At 54.9% G+C, this 20035-nt stretch overlaps 1 protein-coding gene across 1 annotated transcript in view; it reads left to right on the forward strand.

The window, feature by feature from the left end:
* The window catches only part of Neurl1b (neuralized E3 ubiquitin protein ligase 1B), a 35592-nt gene that overhangs the window by 7562 nt on the left and 7995 nt on the right, over positions 1 to 20035 (forward strand). The window contains exons 2-4 of the mRNA XM_006978872.4: positions 9020 to 9565; positions 17430 to 18122; positions 19618 to 19743. Of these exons, the coding sequence (XP_006978934.1) occupies positions 9020 to 9565; positions 17430 to 18122; positions 19618 to 19743 (1365 nt within the window). The remainder of the gene's footprint in view (positions 1 to 9019; positions 9566 to 17429; positions 18123 to 19617; positions 19744 to 20035) is intronic.

Genomic DNA, 20035 nt, shown 5'->3' on the forward strand with positions numbered 1-20035 from the left:
CTTCCTCATTCCTTCTTCTCACAGGGACTCCACTGGCCTAGTGATACCCTACCTCAGGCCTTTCCTCCCACTGGTGGGGAAAGCTCTTTAATGAGTAAGCCATTTGGGGAAGTGGATGGGCGGGGGCATCTGGCTGTGGGCTGGCAGAGTGCCCAGGGCATTTTGTTTACACCCTCAACACCACCCGGTTTATACCACAGTTATAGCCCTTGGGCATGTGTTTTTTTCCCCTTGGCCCCCCAGGATGATGGATTTATGAGATGGGTAGGCACACACTCCACCTTGTGCCTCTGAAGCTGGGCTCGGTAACTTTCCACTGTGGGCAGCAACTCCTTGGGCCTCGAGGGAGCTTCCTTTCCCTCAAGGTTCTTGGTGTTCAAGGGCAGGAGATGGCAGAGTGGAATTTCCATGTGTCTGGGGTATGGCATAGGGCTCCATCCTGGAAGGCAGAGGCTTTGTTCTCAGAACCAGGGAGTTCTGCGTCACATCGCCCCATCTCCCATTTGTCAGACTGGACCACTGAGGTCTGGAGCCTGGCCCAGGGTCTCAGAGCAATTACAGCTGCACTTTGGCTATAATCCCCAGAGAGATGTTTGAAAGAGCCCTGGTCTTAGAGGCAGTACTGAGTTCAAACCTCTGTCTGTGTGTCCTTGGGCAAGACAGTTGCCCACTCTGAGCCTCCATCCCCCCACCCCCCTTTATCTTTAGGGTGAGAATAATGATGGCACCGTCCTCCTTCTCAGGGTCTGGAAATGAATACTGCACACAGTAGGGCGCCATGAGTGTCCTTTATTCTTGGAGGCAAAGAATCTGCACTCCCAAAAATTTTGAGAGGAGGGGATTAAGACCAAGTTGCCCTGTCACACCCAACATCCCATGTCCTGTCCCATGGAAACAAGCGTAGTGTGTGATTTACCTGTGCCCTCGCCGTGGCCAGCCTCTCTCCATCTCCAGAAATGGGCTTTGAGCTATAGAGTGGCCACAGGGAGCCAAGACCCGGTAGGAAGGAGGCTTTCACAGGCCCAGCACATGCCATCACCTCCTAGGGCAGCAGGCTGTCCTCAGGGGCCTGTGAGACATGGGAAGAGCCAGGGTGGGGTGCAAAACCCGGGTGCGGTCAGGACATCTTGACTCCGGCTTCAGCTGGCTGCTCAGAACCTCACCGTCAGTCCGCCTCAGCCTGGCGGGCCTTAGGCAGTTCCTCTGCCTCTCCAAGCCCCTGTTCTTCAGGAGCAGGACTTCTAGCAGCCACCTGGGTCTCAGGGGCAGGTGGTGGGCCTCAGCTCCCAGGATCTGCCTTCCAGCAGGCTCCTCTCTACTTCTTTCCTGAGTCGTCGTCGGGGCTGCAGGCCCTTGGGACTCCCCTCCCCCACGGTCACCGCTTTCCCTTTTTAGAAACTTTGCCTTTGTTCATCCCAAGTTCCGCCAAACCGTGACCTTTTTTTGAGGCTGCGAACCAGCTGATTGATGGCTTCCACTGCCACCCTGCCTGCCCCAGCCAGAATCCCTTTCTGTGCCAAGCTCCACAATGGCCTCGCTTACATCTGCGGCGGTCTCCTCGCAGGCTGGGATGTTAGGGAGCCCTGGGGTGAGCATGCTGTGTGCAGTGTGAGTCTGGGGAGAGAGGCGGCAGCCTTGATGGAGATCCTGTTCCACCCTCTGCTCCGTTTCCACCCTGCACGGTGATGAGTGAGTGTTCCCGAGAACACCCGACTCTCAGAAGGACCTGCAGGTGCTCACCTGGTGCAGTTTCACCCGGGGTGGGGGAGTGGCTGTCTGCAAGGCAGAGGGAGAGGGAGAAGCACAGGCCTGGGCAGCTCTAGCCAGCTTATCAGTGAGCGCTGCCACGGCTGCCTGGAGAAGCGCCACTGGGGTGGGGGGTGGGAGGGCTGGACCAGGCAGGAGTGTGTGGCAGTTAGACCCGATGTTCAAAATCTTGGCTGCCTTTCTCATGCCTGTCCTACTGGGCCATTTTGATGGGCAGGGAAGAAAGGAAGGGTCACAGTTTGAATCTCCTTCTTCAGAGAGGTAGACCCACTGGGGGCGTTGTCCAGCTTCAAACTCCCCAGCAGCCCCAAGCTTTCTTGGAGACCTCCTTTGCCCGGCCTTTATGACCCTTTGTGATGCACCCCTTGACTCTCCCTGCATCCTCCTGCTCCCTTCTACCCCTGGAAGGCTCCCAGTGCAGGCTGCTCATCCTCCCCTCTAAACCTTCCCTGGTGCAGTTCCCCTACCTGAACATGCTTTCCTATCCTGTTCTGTGCCCCATCCCTTCTTCTGTCTGGGGTGGCTCTTTCCGACTTTTCCTGTGCGCTTTGTCTGTGTGTCCTTCCTGCTGCTTTCGGCTCTAAATCTACCTCCAGGGGGGAAAGGCATGGCAGGGGAGTCCCGAGTGTGACTCACTGGGACATGTACCCCACAACCCACACAGGCGCTGGCACAGAGCAGATGCGACAGAGCTGTCAGAATGAGGAGGAAGTGACACACTGGGGAAGGAATGAGGGACATTCCCTCTGGCCCTCACGGCCTTGGGGCCCTAACCCTGAAGCCGGCGCCTGTAAGGCTGGAGTTTCCTGGGTCCTTTCATCAAGCGGCAACCTGGCCAAAGGGCCCATGGAGTCAGAGGGACAGTGAGATGACACTCTGCCTGGGCTCCCATCTGGGTCAGCGCCGCTGAGGGGCTGCTACACTGAACAGTCCCCAGAGAACAGAAAAGACTTTCTCCCCAGCAGCCTGGAGGGACCCCCGGTCCCCACAGCTGTTGACTGTTGATAGTTGTTTGCAGAGCAAAGGGGAGGCGGCCAGTGGCGGTTTCCAGCGCGGGCTGGCCCTCATCCACCCCGGGTACTGGCCAGCCAGGGCTCTGAGGCCAAGAACAAAGTCCCTTGTGCGCCTGTTGCTGTGTTTGGCAGGGGAGCCTGGGAGGGTTTGTCTTTTTCTAGCCACTTCAAACCCACCAATGGAAAGGTCCCTTCTGCTGCCAAGGACACCCAAGTCCGTGCCCTTTTGGTATGGCGGGAAGCCTCGTTTTTCTTATCTCTGAAGCTTGCCCTATACACACCTACACACGCCAACACTCCATGTTTGGGGCTGCCTGCGAAGCTGGTTTGCATTTTGAACTTGAGCAAGTATTTCCTGAACCAGACGTTTCTCACTCAAGGTCTACAATCTAAGGATTGATGATCCAAGTCCAGGAAGCCTCAAAAGTTGAATGTCAGATTCTGTGCATGGGGGGTGGGTGTGTTCCTGGGGAGAGAAGGCTGTGCACTGTTTATTGCTCTCAGTAAGGCCTGTGACTCTGCCCTGCCCTTACCCGGTGTTTCAACCAGCTGCCCTGAGGAAGGCCAGGTGGGAGCAGGGCCCTGAGCCTGGCCTCACAGCCTCACTTTCTCTTCCCGGATGGAAATGGAAAGTAGTGAAAACAGACTCTGTTGGGGGCGGGGGTGTTTCCGGCTTAAGTCCTAGTATGGGGGCCAGTGTCCAGCACATTTTAGGAACCCAGCAGGGATTCCCAGCGAAGGGCAGGCTCTTGTCAAAGGTGGGTGAGCCCTGCCCCTGGCTGCAGCCAGAATGCAATCACTACCAGCACTGTGAAAACTCCCAGCATACCTGGCAGTGGGTGCTGTTTCCTCAATGTAGATCTAAGGCTCAATGGCATGAGGTTTGGGGCTGATTGACAGGACACCTGTGCCTGATATGGGATGGCTGCTTAAGAATAGGCCTCTGTCTGTGGACAGGAGAGGAGCTAACCCTAAGAGTTTGGGGTAGCATTTCGTGGTCAAAGCCATGGGCCCTCTGGAAGAAACTATGTCCCTGTACACCAATTAAAGAAAGAACAAAATGTTTTACAGACACCTACTGTGTGCTACACACTGCACATCACGTGAGCCTGTCCTGTCTGGGTCTACTTGAGGCTCAGAGGTGTTAAGCATGGAGTTTAAGGTCACACAGCAGACATACAACAGTCCCTGGTTTGAGCTGGGTGTGTATGGCTGCAGGCCTGTGCTCTGGAGCCCCAGGAGATCTAGTTGGAGGTGAGGCACTTGCCCACTGGTTGTACTTTGATGGCGGGCATGACTGCTTACTACCTTTCTGCTAAGTGCCAGAACTTTGGGAGGTATCTGGGTATGTTCTCATCATCCTTGCCAGCCACCTCAAAGTGGAGAGCTAAGGTCACTCACCATTTGCAGGTGACAGGGCCACATATTTGTCAGTCGAAGGGACTTGCTCAAGGGCCCTCAGGCAGATTAGTAGCAAAGCACAGCCTGAACCCAGAGTCACAGCAGGAGCCACCCAAGGAACGTTCACAGGCTTGCCTGGGACTGGGCAGTGGGGATGCCTATGCCTAGTGTGCCTTCCCCAGTCTCGAATCTGCATGCTTTAGTGTCAGGCGTTGTTGCTCCAGCTGAACTCTAGAAAGACCCCCACCACACCCCAGAGTGGCGCCCGAGCTACTGGCTGTGAGGTTCAGGCAGAGACTGTTCCTGTCCCTGCTGTCAACCACAAGGGTGACTTCGGAGATCCGCTCTGTTCCGCTTATCAGAAATCCCCTCCCCGACTGGGTCTCATAGTTCCTAGAAGGGCCTCACTAACCAGGAAGCTTGGCTGTGTGGGGGGGAGGAAAGGGACATGAATTTGTGCTTGGTGTGATTTGGGAACCTCATCCCAGCTGAATGCCCTTGTCTGATTCTGGTCCTGGTGTCGGCAGCTGTGACATTCCACAATGAAGTGCCAGGTAGGCCCGAGCCGGGGCAGCGTAGGATGTATGTCAACAGAGCCTTAGCGAAGGTGGTGAGTGACTGGGTCCTCTGGCTGCTGCAGAGAAGGGGTCGGCAAACTGGGTCTGTCTACCGGAAGTGGGGACGGTAAGGAGAGGATTCATCTTAAAGGCCAACTGCAGTCATGCTGAGATGCCTCCATCATGGGGCATGCAGAGTGGGGGACCTTGGCTTGCTGTGGGACCAGCACAGACATGAACTGTTCAGTGGGTATGGGGTTGCCAGGATTTGTCTCTCCCAATTTTCTTCTATTGACTGTCCCTGCTGAAGTGACTGAATTCAGTTTCCTGCTGACATGCCCAGAACCTTGGCTCTCTTGCTAACTCCAGTCCCCTGTGTCCCTGGCCCCGGCAAAGCAGGTGCTGGAGGTACATCAGGACACCCGTTGGCCTTTATTAAGTGTCTTCACTTGGTGTCATGAACACATCCGTCCTACCCACCACCGCTCTGGTGTTCTTTGCCTCTCATCAAGCCTCTGGCCTCAGTGGGGGGAAAGTGGAGTGGTTATCCCTCATTCTCTGAAGGGAGTTGGGTTGTGTAACCAAGATTAAACGACTGTGTCAGCCTGGGACCTATGGGTGAGTGCTATCCGAAAGCACAGTGGTGTCTGCAGAGAGCTTACCCTAAAGTCACAGAGGCTGGATCTCCCCATCTGCCTGCCCACCCACCTGCCCACGTGACCAGATTCGGCGCTGGAAGCACCTGCTGAGGCTCCTGGGCTGTTTGATGGGGAGATCTGATGAAGAGATAAGACGGGTGCCCAGAGCGGAGCAGGAGAGAAGTGGTCACCCAAGGTCACAGTACACTTGGGTGCTCTGGAGGCTTTGATCTGTGGTCCTATTAATGTTTCCTGGAGAATTCAGCAGATGCAGGGGACCTTGGTCTTTAGGCCCTGGAGGAAGCTGTAGCCCATGTTTATTGGCCTCCCCAAGGCTGTAGGTACGTGCTGCCCCTGCTCGTGGCCCACATTGGGCATCCTGCTTGCTTGGATTTCATCTTCTAAACTCCTACAGGTCTCTAATTGGTGGGTCTTCTTATTGCATTGGTTCCAAAGATGGCTGCCTCTCCAAAGCCAGCCCTCCCTGCAGGCAGTACTGGCTGGCCAAAGGCTGGTCTGTGTTTGCATAGCCCCTTTCCGCCTTGGGTCATGCCATCTGGTCTGAGTCTCCTGGCTTGGCACTTATGGCCGTCCATCTGAGCCCCAGGACATGGACAGCACATGTACCAACCCTTCACACAGTGGCTGCCCGGCCTTGGCACCCTGAGCCACCACTGCCGCAGCCCGCTGCTTTTCCCACCGCAGCCAACTCCCTGCTCTGCCCACAGCACTCCCCTCTGATCTTTAAGACCCATCTCTGTGGACATTACCGCCACCCACAGCTCCTGGGTGCTGGCGCATGTGCTGGCCCTCAACTGCTCCTTGTTGGAGTGAATCCAGCTGGGACGCTGGAGAGATGCCAGTCGCTCTGTGGGGTCTGCAGAGGGTATGAGCGGGTGAAGAAAAGAACGAGTGAGCAGCAGCGGACGGAACACTTTGTGTGCCGCTCTCTTGTGTCACTGCAGAGCCTCTTAGGAGCAATTCCCGCAGCCCTCCTGCCCGGGCCCCTGTTGCTTTATTGTGAGAATGGAAGTGGGGATACAGGGCAGGTATGACAGAGTAAGCGACCCCTGGATGTTGGCTGGATGTGTGGTAACTGCCCAGCTTGCAAGTAAAAGCCAACCCCAAGCAGAAAGGTCCGTATTGGCTAACCACCGGGGTTGCACCCCAGCTTCTGGATTTGAGGGCAGACACCCCAGGAGCTGGACACAGTGATGGAGAAGGAGGGACCCTTGTGGGCAGACAGAACAGCAGGTACATGTGACTGACTGCAGGTGTGTGGAGAGGGATGGGGTCTTACTGCAGCCCAGCCCTGGTGGCTGTGCCTGAACAACCCAAGGCAATAGTGGCCCTGACTCGTGTGCAGCGGCACTGGGTAGCTTAGTAGAGTCCACAGAAGGGGGTTACGCCCTGACTGACCTAAGCTGGCACCTTGCAGTCCCTCCATTGGCCCATGTCCCTATCTGTAAGCAGCCTGTGACAGAAGCTAGTCCCTAGAGGTAGCTAACATCTAGGCTAGCAGGCAGCGGCTAGCCTTTACCAAGGACCTGATTTGGCCAGGCCTTGGATGGGCATGGAAGGTGTGATCGAAGTCCTGCCCCTGGGTCCACACCTGGCACAGCCCTACCCTTCCTCTTCCCTCTGCTCCCCTTCAAACATACGCCACAGAACCAAAACGCCTTTAAAAAGCAGGTTCTAGTCATTGAGTGTTGTTTTAATGTTCAAAGCAAATATATCAAGTGTTTTTATTTCTGTGTGGAAAATTTCTTAGAATCTTTGTATCTCTTCTGCCTTCAAGACATACTTAGAATCTGACCCTTCTCGTCACCTACTGGCCTCTCTCCGATCTGAGCCTCGTGATCTGGCAGGCCTGTCCAAGCCCACAGCCCACCCTGCCCCCGTATCCAGGGTAGTCTTCCTCTCTCAGCACTGAGCTTTCCATAACGAAGCTCCCTCCGCATTGTTAAAGAAAAGGCAAAGCTCTATAACCCCCCACTCCCCCAGCTCCGGCTCACCCAGACCGGCCCCCCAGCTCAGGCTCACCCAGACCGGCCCCCCAGCTTGCCCACGCTGGCTCCTTGTTGCTCAGTCTTATCAGCACTTTCCTTTGGGGGGCGGGGGGTTTGCACTGTGTTCCTGCCTGGAGTTCTCCTTCCTAAACCCTCAGGGCTCATTCCTTCTCTTCCTCTGGTATTCTGTTCCAGTCCCCCACAGGGAAGCTCTCTATGCAAATCCCAGGGCAGGTTCTCAACTCATTGTTCTCTGCGGTGTGCCCCGCCCGCCAGCCAGCGCACCACACTTCATTAGTTGTCAGACTCCTCAGAGGGGGACCTTTGTCTGTCTCGGGACAGGTGTATGCCCACTGCCTAGCATGCTGGCCGACCATAGTAGACCTTTGCTTAACATTTGCTAAGCAACTGGTTGACAGCAGCCCCTGAAGGTTTTTTTTTTTTTTTTCTTTTTCCCTAACGAGGGACTCTGTCCTGCTCCTTGGCCTAGCATCATCTTCAGCAAGTAGGTACCTTCTGTCTGAAGAGGGTTGCTTCCCTTCTCAGCTTTTAGAGGGGCCATGATGTTTTTTTCCCCCTTGTTCTGCCACCCGTCAGCCTCAGGGTTAACCAAACCCTCCACCTCCATCCCCGAGAGGACCACAGCACGGTGCACGCTGGGTTGAGCGTGGGAGGAGTGTCCCCACAGTGGCCTGCCATTCTTCTCGGAATGTCCTGTGGTGGCCTGCTTTGAGAATGGCCTCTGCTGCTGTAGTAAGTGCAGGACTCCTCTCTGCAGTGGCCACCCACCTGCCACCTCCCTTGGAGTGGGAAGAGGAAGGAGGAGGGCAAGAAGACTCCCACTCCATTCTGGGCCACCTGGGTTCTGGCTGGGTTTCCTGAAAAGGCCCTCAGAGCAAATCTCCATAGAAATGAACTCCCAGAAGGTACATTCTAGAAAAGCTAACCACCTGACCTTCAGTGAAGGGGGGAAGCCAGAATCCTGGCTGAGACAGCTCTGGAGAGATCATGAGGTTACCAGTGGTCCATCACAGACCCTAGGTGTCTCGCCATATTTGGGCATTTGATCCACACGGCCTTCCAGCAGTGATGGGAGTTTACCGGACCCATTTGGAGACAAGGAAATCAGGTGGAGAGAGTGACAGGGTTACCCCCACTGTTGCTGGGAGCCTGGGGCTGCAGGCTGCTTTAGGGATCTCAGACGAATGTGTGCACCCCAGATCCCTAGCTCGCTGTGAACACAAATTTTGAGGAAAGCAGCCAGGCGTCCCCACGGTTCCTCACAGAATCCCAGCACTCTGCAGCTCAGATGTCATCCTGGGAGGAAGCTTCTTGACTTGGGGGTGGTTTGCTGGACATGAAGAGGTCATCTGACCCCCCAGGCCAGGTGGTGATAAGCTAGGTGTGGAAAGGGAGCTCTTCAGTGCACACTCAACATTAAACCTTGGGTTGCTGTGAAGTGTGTGCAGTGACCTGCCATGGTTGGGAACAGGGGTAGGGGAGCTCCTTAGGTCTAGGCCAGAACCTTCTAAAATGTATCCATGACCAGTCTAAAGTGGAATTTATGGAAATGGTTAATAAAATCCCCGGCGACAGGAGTACCAAGCGCTGACATGCTTTCCCTCTGCCCACAGACTCCAGCCCTCCCGCACGCCTCCTAGCCTCCCGGCCTTGTTACGGCCCTGGCCCCGAGAGGCGAGCGGTCCTGGGCGAGGCACCACGCTTCCACGCTCAGGCCAAGGGCAAGAACGTGCGGCTGGACGGCCACTCGCGCAGGGCTACGCGGCGCAACAGCTTCTGCAACGGCGTCACCTTCACGCAGAGGCCCATCCGCCTGTATGAGCAGGTGCGGCTGCGCCTGGTGGCCGTGCGTCCTGGCTGGAGCGGTGCCCTGCGCTTCGGCTTCACCGCGCATGACCCGTCACTCATGAGCGCTCAGGACATCCCCAAGTACGCCTGCCCCGACCTGGTCACACGACCTGGATACTGGGCTAAGGCGCTGCCTGAGAACTTGGCGCTGCGGGACACGGTGCTAGCCTACTGGGCCGACCGCCACGGCCGCGTCTTCTACAGCGTCAACGATGGTGAGCCGGTGCTTTTCCACTGCGGCGTGGCCGTGGGAGGCCCACTCTGGGCACTCATCGACGTCTACGGCATCACCGACGAGGTGCAGCTGCTGGGTAGGTCGGTTGGCACAGCCTGTGTGACCATAGCATTTACAGCCCCGGGGGCTCTGCTCACCTGTGGGCACCCAGCTGCCCAGTGTGCCCCCATGTGTCTTGATTCTCACAAAAGCAATGATGGTCAATTTCCGGAGGAGGAAACTGAGGCACAGCGTTACTGTTTTGTTACAGAACTGGGAGGGAACCCACGTGGGCTGGGCACCGAGCCCATGCCTTGGCCAGCCAGCTTGTCACTCTTAGACCACTACTCACTCGTTCATTCACTCCCTCTTTCACTCATTTGTTCATGTATCACCTCCTCCAATCCCGGCATGCATTTCTTCTGCTGGCTTTTATTCATCCAGTAGATGAACCTATGCCAGTGGGCAGTCAGGGGCAGCATCCAGAGCCAGGCTAACTGTGAAGAAGCCCAAGGTGCTTTGGGAAGGCCCGTGTAATGCTGAAATTCTGACTGTGGATGCTCCCAACGTAAAAGTTTTCTCCCATCATCTTGAGACACTGTATGTGGTCATATATATATACATATATATATATATATATATATGTGTGTGTGTGTGTGTGTGTGTGTGATGTATACATGTGTGTATAAACATATATATGGCCCACCCTACCACTGAGCATGAAGGAAAGACACACACACACACACACACACACACACACACACACACACACACCATCTCCTGAGCATCTCCAGGACTTCCCAGATATTTCTGTTTCAACCTGGTCACATGGCTATAAGGACCTGCCTAAGAACATTTGTGTGTGTGTTACTTTTAAAAAAATCGATGTAGAATTTGGCCAGGAGTAAGGTGGTACGTGCCTTTAATTCCAACACTTGGTTGGCAGAAGCAGGTGGGTCTTCATTTATGAGTTTGAGGCCAGCCTGTTCTACATAGTCAAGTTCCAAGCCAACCAGGCTGCGTATAAGATCCTGTTTCAAAAACAAAACAAAACAAAACAAAACAACAAATGATGTAGACAGCAAAGTGGTCATTTTAAAAGGCAAAGTTGAGTGGCCCTGAGTTGGTGCCCATGGCCTCTGGTTCCATCGTAGTTACTCTTCTCAAAGGGCACCAGACCTCTTGGCCAGTCTCTGTTCTCTCCTCCAATGAAGGGCAGACACTTCTGGGGCTGCAGCCTGCATTTGAAATAACCAGCCTAGATTTGGGAGGTATGAAGGGAGAGTAGGTTTCTCAGGGAAGCTGGACACAGCCCTGTGTGTAATTTACCTGCAAGGAAATACGCAAGGGTAAAGTGAGAAGGTGGACGGATAGACACCTTTACCCACCTGTCTGTAGCCTGAAGCTTCCCCCTCCTGAGGGGTTCTTCACTCTGATATTTCTGCATAGCCTGTTTCTTAATGCCCTGTGACTGGACTGGTGCATCGCCCTGGAGATCGATGCTGATTGCTTCTTTTTATGGGAAGATGGTTTATACACAGCTAAATGTTTGGGCTGTTTTTGGTTTGCTGCCCCCCCCCCCACGCATACCACTGGGCATGGGGGGCAGATTCAGTGTCCAGGAACTGACTCTCCTCCCTCCCAGAATAATGAGGCCGAAGAAGTTCTAAGTGGTTTGAGCAACTGGGGACATGAAAGTCACAGAGACGTGTGCCTAGACCCGGATCTCCACATGCCATCTATGTAGAATCTAGACCCGGATCTCCACATGCCATCTATGTAGAATCTAGACCTTGGATCTCCACATGCCATCTATGTAGAATCTAGACCCGGATCTCCACATGCCATCTATGTAGAATCGACACAGAGACAGGCCCTCTCTGAGCCTCGGTTCTTTTTATCTGTAAAGCAGATGCATGATGGCACCCACCTCATGGGATTATTGGCAAGGTTATAGGACATGGTGTCTAGAGGGATACATGGGCCTGAGACACTGGTGGCACTTGACCAGCAGCTGGGAAGCAAGGACTTCTGCTGGCTTGCTTGTGGGCAGGGCCTGTGTCCCAGTTTTGGGCAGATCAGACCGGACAGCACCACTCCGAGCTGGAGCTTCCCTTGGGCATTCTAAGCACACCCCTGCCCACCCTTACCCCTTAAAGGTTTTCCATGAAGGCTCCAGAAACTACAGCTTTCCTAAACCTCAAAAAACCTCCCACCACTTTATGCCTGTAGAGTAGGAAGCAATCACGCCTGTTTCCCCAGCCCCTGTCTCTGTGAGCAGACAGGAAGCCACAGCCACACATGAACAGTGCAAATGGGTTAGGAATGTTTAAAAATACAGATTGGAGGCTGGCCTTGATGACTAAGTGAGGCTGAAAACACCTAGGGAGCACACGGATCCCTCCTTTCATTTTCTCACTCAGCAAACTTGCATGGAAACTCCACCACCACCACCACCACCACCACCACCACCACCACCACACCATCACCACCACCACCACCACACCACACCATCACCACCACCACCACCACCACCACCACCACCACCACCACCACCACACCACACTATCACCACCACCACCACCACCACCACCACCACCACACCACACCACCACCACCACCACCACCACCACCACCACCACCACACCACCACACCATCACCACCACCACCACCACCACCACCACCACCACCACCACCACCACACCACCACCACCACCACCACCACCACCACCACCACCACCACACCATCACCACCACCACACCACCACCACCACCACCACACCATCACCACCACCACCACCACACCACCACCACCACCACACCACCACCACCACACCATCACCACCACCACCACACCATCACCACCACCACACCATCACCACCACCACCACCACACCACCACCACCACCACCACACCACACCACACCACACCACCACCATCACCACACCATCATCACCACCACCACCACCACCACACCACCACCACCGTGTTGTATGACCCTTGGGAGGAAGTGGGCAGAGCCCACCATGTAACGGAGCAAACCTGAGGCTGTCTCTTTATTTGCAGATCAATAGCACACCCAGAGCTGTGCTAGCTGATGGTACAGAACCGTGTTCACACAGACATATAACAGGGGCAGGAAGAGCAAGAGCTCTGTCTCTGGGTCATGGGGTCATGAGGTCATGGGTGAATGTCCCTTCCTCCTAAGAGTCGCCTAAAAGTATGTGTATGTGCACATGTGTAGTTAACTGTATTGCTTTTGTTCATATGTATGAGTGCATACCTGAGTGTGTGCATGTGGTGGAGGCCAGAGGAGGGTGTCAGATCACCAGGGACTGGGGTGACAGGAAGTTATGAGCCACTATGTGGGTACTGGGATCTGAACCAGTCCTCTGCAAGAACAGTGAGTGCTTTTAACCACTGAGCCATCTCTTCCAAAGTTAAAGTTTGGGGGTCTCTTGCAGGGCTGATTAAAAATAAAAAGAGAAGCCTGGTATGGTGGTGCACACCTTTAGCCCCAGCACTCAGGAGGTAGAGGCAGGTGGATCTCGGTAACTTTGAGGCCAGCCTAATCCATGTAGAAAGTTCCAGGCCAGCCAGAGCTACATAGTAAAACTCTGTCTCAGAAAAAGGGAAAGAGATTGTAGCTGTAGCCCAGCGAGAGAGCACTCACCCAGGATGTGAGGGTCCAGGTGTGATCGCCAGCACTGAATAAAAGGTTTTAAATAACAGCAAATAAATGGATGCTAAGCCACCTTGACTTAATATTAAGAATGGGCAGCGGGTAAGAGATGAAGTCATGTGCAACTCTGAGAGATCCCTGGGAAAACTTAGCTTAGGAAGAGAGGTACCCCAGGACCCACCAATGGCTACCTCACAGCAGCCAATGTCTGATTTACTCTGTGCACCCTAGACTTCTGAGGAGGCAATATAATTGCTTTAAAATTTTCGGCATTGAAATCCCAGAATAGAAAAAAACAAAACAAAAACCCAGGGCCCTTAATCGCCCCCTCACTTCTCATACCCCACTGAATAAAGCCTGCAAAGCAAAACCCAAAGATGACATCAGGGTAGAGCTACCAAGTGGAGCAATAAAAATACAGGACATCTAGTTAAATTTAAATTTAAGATAAACAAAACAAAAATTTAGTATGACTATGTCCTGTGGCAGTATTTGGAACATGCTCATACCAAAAAAAATTGTTTATCTAAAATTCAAATGAACCCAGGCTTTATTTCATCCAGCACCACAGGCCTGGGAAACACGGTCCTCGGCTTTAGGGACTGCCCCGGAACCTGAGCCAAGACAGAGTGGCCCCAGGCTGCATACGGCTTTTGGCCTGGTGGAAGTGTGTGCCCTTCTCTGCGTCTTCCTGACGTGGGTTCAGCTCCCACACTGGTGAGGCCAGGCCCAGGCTGCAGTTCCCTGCTTAGGTAAGAATCCGGGTTCTGGGAAGGAAGGTGACCAGCCCTTGAGCTCACAGTCGTTGAGGCTGGATTTGTCTGTATTTGGCTCAGCAGCTCTCAGCCCTGGCTGTACACAGAGTCCCCTGGGAGACCTGGAAAGTCTCTGCTCAGGCCGCGCCTAAGCCAGTGACAGCAGGTCTGGCTCCCAGCACCAGGCTTACCCAAGACTCTCAGGTGGTCCAGCCTGCAGCCAGGACTGTATTTCTGAGGAAGGCCTTTGCGTTGGGTGCCTGCCCCTCCCTTCCCCCTCCCTCCCCCTCCCTCCGAGCCACCCTGTCACTCTGAGACAGAATCCCTTTAGATCCCATTTCTCCCTACTTGTATTTGTGATCACGTCACATGTGCCAGGGCTGTCTCATCAATTAGTGCACCCCGGGACAGCTTGCAGATACGGAAAACGAGGCTCACATCTGCTAAGGCATTCCAGCTGTCCTCTTCCCCCAGAACACTGTACTGTCCCAGGGATGCTGGCTGAAGGAGATCCATCCCTCTTCCCAGCACAAAGGGTCTGGGTCCGAGAGGTCCCCATCCTTCCTCTACCCAGTGGCTGGTCAGATTAAACAAATACCACGCCAAGGCCATGGCACTGCAGTCTAGATAGTCTGAAATAGTTGGTTGCTTCAGTATCACTTTAGTGGAAAAAAGGACATAATAATGCCTTGCAGCCGCCTGGTGAAGGGCAGTGCCTGGGAGGCTCTTCACTTCTTTCTTTGCTGTCATTCTGTCAGCTCCCTCCTCAGCTTGACTGTCCTGTGGGGCAAACCAGGGGCCACCTGCAGATGACAGCCCCATGTCCTCACAACCTCTTTCCGGGGTCTCAAGGCTCACTGGCCTCATTAGGGTTCAAACCCCATCTCTTGACTTGTGGCCATAGGCAGGGGGTGGGGTAGTAGTGACTGGCCAGGTTGAAGGACCCCCGACTCCTCCGGTCACAGCTGTGAGGGTGGGTTGTTCTTTCCGAGGGAGACCTGGGTGTGGGTACAGAAGCCAGAGCAGCAGTCCTGCTGGGCCTTGCAAGGCATCCTGTACCTGACTGGAAAGGCTTCACACCGTCTGCTGAGACAGAAGGCCCTGGGTTCTATGCTAGCTGCACTCACTTTCTTAAAGTGTGTTACAGCGTACATAAAACACATGTAAAAACTACATGAGGGGCTCTTGAGCAGTTAAGAGCACCGGCTGCTCTTCCAGAGGACCCAGCCAGATTCTATTTCCATCACCCACATGGTGGTCCACCAACATCTGCAACTCCAGTTTCAGGGATCCAGTGCCCCCTTCTCACCTCTGCGGGCAGCAGGCACACAAGTGGTACACAGACATGTACGCAGGCAAACACACACATAAACATAAAAATAGCAAAAATGTTTTCAAAGTACACATAAACATATTTTAAATATTTATTCAACTCTTAGAGTCACCCAGAGTATGGAGATGTGTGTGTATGTATATATGACATCAAGATAGGTACGTATATACAGCTACAGACTTAAGCTCTCATTAAGACCATTTCTCCTTGAGAACATCAGCAGGCCTTGAATGCCATCTCTAAACTGTTGGCTTCCATGTTAGCCGCTCTTCTATCCGCTATAACAAAATAGCCGAGGCTTTGCCGTGAAGTCTGTTTGGCATGTTGTGTAGGTTGGAAGACCAGATTAGGCTGCCTCCCTGATCTGGCCTCTGGTGGGGCCCCTGGGAGCTGCCATCACGGGAGCTCAAGCGGAAGAGATCACATAGTGAGACCAGAAGCTGGAGAGCATCGGGGGTCAGGCCTGTCCTCACAGGACAGAGTTACTCCTCAGCCCAGCCTTCACCCTTGGGGACCAGCACTTCCAATAGCGTGCACTGAGCCCTGTCTTTCAGAACTTGTCCTACATCTGAGTCATCCGGGACCTAGTTCCCGGCACAGGAACCCCAGGAATCCCAGAAGCACACCCCACCCTGCCTGCTGCCTATCTGCTTCTTTCTGACACCTCAGCCTTACACTGAGCCTGCTAGATGGAACTCTTGACTCTCCCCGCCCCTTACTCTTCCAGGACCCTACTGTCAGCAAAAGGTACCTCCCACACCAGACACTGGCATCCACACTTCCTCTCCCACACCAGACACTGGCATCCACACTTCCTCTCCCACACCAGGCACTGGCATCCACACTTCCTCTCCCACACCAGACACTGGCATCCACACTTCCCCTCCCACACCAGGCACTGGCATCCACACTTCCTCTCCCACACCAGGCACTGGCATCCACACTTCCTCTCCCACACCAGACACTGGCATCCACACTTCCCCTCCCACACCAGGCACTGGCATCCACACTTCCTCTCCCACACCAGACACTGGCATCCACACTTTCTCTCCCACACCAGGCACTGGCATCCACACTTCCTCTCCCACACCAGGCACTGGCATCCACACTTCCTCTCCCACACCAGGCACTGGCATCCACACTTCCTCTCCCACACCAGACACTGGCATCCACACTTCCTCTCCCACACCAGACACTGGCATCCACACTTCCTCTTTCCTCACCATTCTGTCATTTCTGTTCCCACTGTCATCGTATTGAAGAGTCCTGACAAGACAGCTTGGGTTCTGTGCCAGGTCCTGCCCCCTACACCCAGTGCCTCAGCCTCCATCTTTGCCAAACGGCAGTAGTAATAGTTTGTACCGGTCAGTTGCAGTATTAAATGAGATACATGAGCTCGGGTTAACCTGCCACCTGCTGGGGCCCCATATAGGATTTGCTCTTTAGGTTGATGGTATGCACTGAACTAAGGAAACAGTAAAGGCTCTTTAAATGCCCAGACTTGCAAATGTAAGAAAACCTCTGGGGGATGGGAGAGAGAAAAGGACAAAGGAAGGAGGCAAGAAGTTGGGCTTGCTGCACAAACCCCAGGACTTGGGAGACTAAGACAGAAGATCACAAGTTCAAGAACAGCCTGGTCAGGGAGGGAGAAAAGAGGAAGCAAGGTGGAGGAAGAGACGGCCCTTTCAAAGCAGTAGGAGGTCAGGTACAGCAAGGATGGAGGACCAGGTAGAACTCAGTCCGGTCTGACCACCTGAAGCCCTAAGGTCGGGGGATCTGGGGCCCAGAGACAGAGGTCGGGAGGTTCTGGGGTGAGGTCCAAGGGAGTTTGGGGCCAGGCAAATCTGGGGTCCAGGGCACTAGGTCTAGGAGTTCAGGAGTGGGGTCTGAAGTCTGGGATGAGATCTGGAGGAGCTGGGGTCTAGAGTCTCATGTCTGAGATTGAGGTGTGGGGGTGCTATCCAAGGTTCAGGTTCTGAGGCTTGGGGTTTAGAGGAGTGTGGAGTCTGAGGTTGAGGAAACTTGGGGTTCAGAGTCTGAGGTTGGGGGTCTGGGGAAACTGGAGTCCAGGGCTCTAGGTCTTCAGGGACTGGGTCTGAGGTCTGGGGGTGGGGTGATGGGATCCAGGGTCTGGAGTCTGGGGTCCAGGGTGCCGGCAGGCCTCCTGATGCTTCCCCTCTGTCCCGCAGAAAGCACCTTTGCGGACACGCTGACACCCCTGCGCCTGGGCCAGGCCCGCCTCAGCGCCTGCCCCCCTCCCGGCAGCCACGACACCGCCAACTTCGACAACAATGAGCTGGAGAACAACCAGGTGGTGGCCAAGCTGGGTCACCTGGCGCTCGGCCGTCCGGACGCCACCGTCCCGTGCGTGGCCCGCGAACGCGCTCGGCCCGCGTCGTCACCCGCGCTGCTCGACGCCGAGCTGCGCTTCCACGCCACGCGCGGCCCCGACGTGAGCCTGTCTGCCGATCGCAGGCTGGCCTGCGCGCCCCGACCCGACGGCGGCCGCACCCTGGTGTTCTCCGAGCGGCCGCTGCGGCCGGGCGAGAGCCTGTGCGTGGAAGTGGGCCGGCCGGGGCTGGCAGCACCCGCGGCGGTGGCCTTCGGCATCACGTCGTGCGACCCCGGCGCGCTGCGGCCATCCGAGCTGCCCGCCGACCCCGCTGCGCTGCTGGACCGCAAGGAATACTGGGTGGTGGCGCGCGCCGGGCCGGTCCCCAGCGGCGGCGACGCGCTCAGCTTCACCCTGCGGCCGGGCGGCGACGTTCTGCTGGCGGTGAACGGGCGCCCGCGGGGACGCCTGCTGTGCGTGGACACCTCGCAGGCGCTCTGGGCCTTCTTCGCGGTGCGCGGCGGAGCGGCGGGCCAGCTGCGCCTTCTGGGTGAGTGACCCAAAGTCCCCAACAAGGGCTGGGAGGGCGGGTGTAGTTTTTATTTCCCGTATGATTAATTTTATTAGGGTCTTTTTTATGTAGAAAATGCACAATGCATATTAATTGTATGAGAGAGAAGGGGAAATCACTGACATGTGCAAGAGAAACAGCACCCCAACACGTCCAGAGAGTGGAGGGAAGGGTTGAACCATTCTGTTTTGAGATGATTCTTGCCTTGGCCCTTAGCAGAAAGACAGAGGCCAGAAGCTGTGGGCCTGGCCAGCAAAGGACAGGATACCCACCCACTGTGTGTGAGATGTGGACAGGGACAGCCGCACAGGGTGACATTTGCTGCAGCAGAGGGGGTACCTTTCAAGTTTGGGGGAGCGAATGGTCCAGAGAGCACAGTGCCACCCTCACAGCCCAGCTCATAGCAGCTCATAGTGGACACAGCCGCCATACCACCACGTTGCCCTCGATGCTCCAAGCAGCCTGTGGATCCACGTGATTATCCCCATCTACACACAGGACAAGAGAAAGGCAGATCTCACAGTCCAAGAGTCACACAGCCCTGAAGTGCTGAGCAGATACCATTCTCCTAGGTTTCGGTATCCTGGGTGGAAGAGAGTGCTGTGTACATGGTGAGGTTGCCATGGGGATGAAATGATGGACTAGCATGTCATAACTGTAGCTACAACCTGGGTGTCTGAAGGAGGGCAGAGGAGGAGCAGGGTGTCTGTGGTTGTTGCCTAGGATTACTTTGTTTTAATTCTTGTTGTTGTTGAACTACCTAATGTAATATTTCATTCTGAGACAAGGTGCCCAAGTTCCTGCATCGTTAGCTGACCTTCATCAAGCAGAGTAAAGGGGGCTTCGCTCTTCTTCCTAAGGAGGGACATATTTTCTGAATTAGCATTGAGCTTGGGCAGGGAGAAATATTCACCGCCCGGGATCCTGTGGCTGTGACAAAACCCCCTTCTAAGTGCCCCAAGCAACAAAGGGTAGTATAACTCACAAGTGCGGGGGTCTGTTGGGTAGATTCAGGAAAGCTAGGTCTAGGTGGTGAATGCGCATCATCAGGACAGCCCTGTGCGGGCTCCACTCTCAGTCAGTCAGGCCCTTGCCACAGAGGGGCTTCACCCGTGCCAGGCTTCCCTCACAGTGGCACGAGCCTTTCCTTTCCCGGCAGTTCTAATGGCGGCGGCAGGGTGGCCTTGCTTGGGCTATATGCTTTTCCTTGGCTCGCAATGGGACTGAAGAATGGAAGGTTCTCTGGACCTGGCCCGGCATCCTAAGGCTATTTCTGAGTTAGGAGTAGAGCGATAGCCATATTGGTGTCAATGCCCCCGAGGAGGAATGGAGGCTGGGCAGGCAAAACACAGGTGTCGCCACATTGTCAGAACCCTGACAGTCACTCCAGTCCACTCCCTAGACAGAAGGGGTGCAGAGCGATGAGGACTAGCAGGGCTTGTGCCAAAACCAGTAGCGTCTCTCTGGCTCCCAGGTACCCTGCAGTCCAGTCCTGAGACCACAACTCCATCGGGGTCCTTCAGCGGCTCCCAGGATGACAGTGATTCAGACGTGACCTTCGGTGTCAACCAGTCTTCCTCAGCATCAGAGTCATCTCTGGGTAAGGAAATAGAACCCCCCACCCCAGGGGACAGGGGTTCCTGATGGCATGGGGAACCCGGGGTGGCAGGGGTTCCTTTGGCTGTGCCAGTAGCCTTGGCCTTTGCGGGCTGAGCAGCCCTGCTGGGTTGTCCATGGCACCTGATCTTTCCTTCTGCTGTCCTCGGCGGGAACATAGATATGGAGACTGAGAGGCCCAAAGGCTGCTGAGGAAGGCAGTTTACCTTTGTGCTTTTGGGGGCAGCAATATCAAAAAACGGGTAAAACTCAGGAGGCAAACGAAGACGGGACTG

Source organism: Peromyscus maniculatus, chromosome 8, assembly GCF_049852395.1.
Source record: "Peromyscus maniculatus bairdii isolate BWxNUB_F1_BW_parent chromosome 8, HU_Pman_BW_mat_3.1, whole genome shotgun sequence".
Lineage (NCBI taxonomy): Eukaryota > Metazoa > Chordata > Mammalia > Rodentia > Cricetidae > Peromyscus > Peromyscus maniculatus.